The sequence below is a fragment of the Trichinella spiralis genome (genome assembly GCF_000181795.1).
Source record: "Trichinella spiralis strain ISS 195 chromosome Unknown Scfld3931, whole genome shotgun sequence".
Classification (NCBI taxonomy): Eukaryota; Metazoa; Nematoda; class Enoplea; order Trichinellida; family Trichinellidae; genus Trichinella; species Trichinella spiralis.
Window position 1 is genome coordinate 1 of NW_003530870.1, and position 1,943 is coordinate 1,943.

General features: G+C 30.8%; 1 protein-coding gene across 1 annotated transcript; it reads left to right on the top strand.

Annotated features, from left to right (window-relative positions):
• Positions 1-196: 196 nt before the first annotated feature.
• Positions 197-1,895, top strand: Tsp_12948a (hypothetical protein; the record flags this gene model as incomplete). Its single annotated transcript, XM_003367638.1, has 7 exons — positions 197-256; positions 434-577; positions 1,193-1,243; positions 1,309-1,395; positions 1,457-1,585; positions 1,660-1,755; positions 1,852-1,895. Coding segments are annotated over 7 exons (611 nt in total), but the record flags the coding sequence as incomplete, so codon positions are not given.
• Positions 1,896-1,943: the final 48 nt, after the last annotated feature.

The following is a 1,943-nucleotide window of genomic DNA, read 5'->3' on the forward strand; positions in this document are numbered from 1 at the left end:
TTGAAAATTCTATGGCTTAGTTAGATTGCAGAAACTTACCTTGCTTTTCTTATTTAAGCTGTTGAGTTTTCCGAAATGGGTACTTTTTCACTTTTTTTTCGTAGGAGTTTTTTGTTTGGGCAAATTCTTATATTTCAAAATCTAATCGTCATTGATATCGGCAATGCATTAACAAATGGATATTTTATGGTTTCAGGAAAATTCACCTGATCTCAAATCAAAGAAATTTACTCTCGATACAGAGACAAAAAAGACGGTAAGATATGTGATTGCATTGAATGAACGCAGTTCTTTTGTTGTGAGAAACGTTATCTCAATTAATGGTAACATTAATTATTAAATGATGATTTTATTTAGCGTCATTATTCTACTAGATATTGTAAAAAAGTAGAGTGGTTGTTTTTTAATTTTCTGTATTTGTTAACTTGTTTAGGTAGAAAAACTTTCTGACAGATTTTTTGAAAAGATTTATGCTGATGTATTATTGGATGAAGCAACAAATTATGATGGTATTAATGCTGAAGTTGATCTGCTGAATGAAGAATGCTCTCGCACAATAAACAGCACTGTTGACGAGGTAAGCTTTGAACTTAAAATAAAAAAAAGATTTTATTACACAAATTAGGACAAAGTAGTTGTTTATTTGCAGTTATTATTGTTTGTTATTATGGCTACTTCTTGCTTTGTTTTGCAAAATATTCATTAAAGCGGAAGATTTCTTGCAGCGTATATCGAGGCATGATGTACCTGCATTATATTTAAATATTTCTTTTAAAATTTTGTTTTCTAAGCGCTTTTTTATCGGTATGAAACTTTGGAATTTCGGCTACTGAGATGTCAAAATAATGTTCGAAAAACTTCGATTTAACGACATTATGTTTATTACAAAAACGTAATAAACCGTTAGTTGTTTTCTTTAAACAACAGCAATGATGACGTCGGGCTGAATTGGGTGAAAGATTGTTTTAAAAATATTGAAAATTAGTACAGAGTGTGTATTATTGATGAAAGCATGTATGATTGATTGCAATGAAAAGTTATTGATAGTGAATTTTTGACTAATTTGAGGAATATTTGAAAGAAAATGTAAAAGCATACAGCGATTTATGCACCCCAATTGAAGCTGAGAAGCTGTTATTATTATTTGCTCTTATTTAGCTTAAAATTGCTAATGATTGTTTTGAATTTTTAGAAAAAAGAAGCAACTATTGCTAAGAATGTACTACCGAGTTTTCCACCTGAGGTGTGAATGTTTTTCCTTAAATATTTGCGTATTTTATTTCCAGATGATATAAATAAGTATTTTAGACGATCCAAAATATTCTGAACGAGATAGCGGCTGTTCACAGCATGTTGAAAAATTTAGCATTTGATGTGAAAAAAGAAGAATTGGCTGTACGTTATTATTGTTGTATTTTAAAATAGCTATTTGATTTCATTTTGCATTTTTATCAAGTGGAAAGAAGAGTTCAACTTGTTAAGAGCCAAAGCTTATGAGTCGACAAAATTGTGTAGCATATTTAAGCAAGATGTTCAGCAGTGCAAGCGGAAAATAGTTCATCTGGAAATGGCGTTATCTATGAAAGTAATTGTCATTTATTTATGTGTTAAATTTTTTGTATGTTCAGGATGAAAGTTTTTCCAATTGCTGAATTTTAGGAAGCAGAATGTGCTCGCCTTCAGCAGCAGATATTAAAGGAGCGTCTCAGTCGATTAAATAACACGCCAAGACAGCCTCGTGGAAAACATCGAAAAGTAATTTTTGTCTTTCTTCCACGTATAATTTCCTAAGTAGCATGATTTGATTAGTATTGCATGATCTGATTCTCATTTTTGCCGTATTTTTTGCAGAGTGATGTGAAACTTAATGCTAATGCCGATGATGTGACTAGAGAGTTTTAGCAGATGAGCTAGATTTGGCACAAAAAAAAAGTATTTGTATT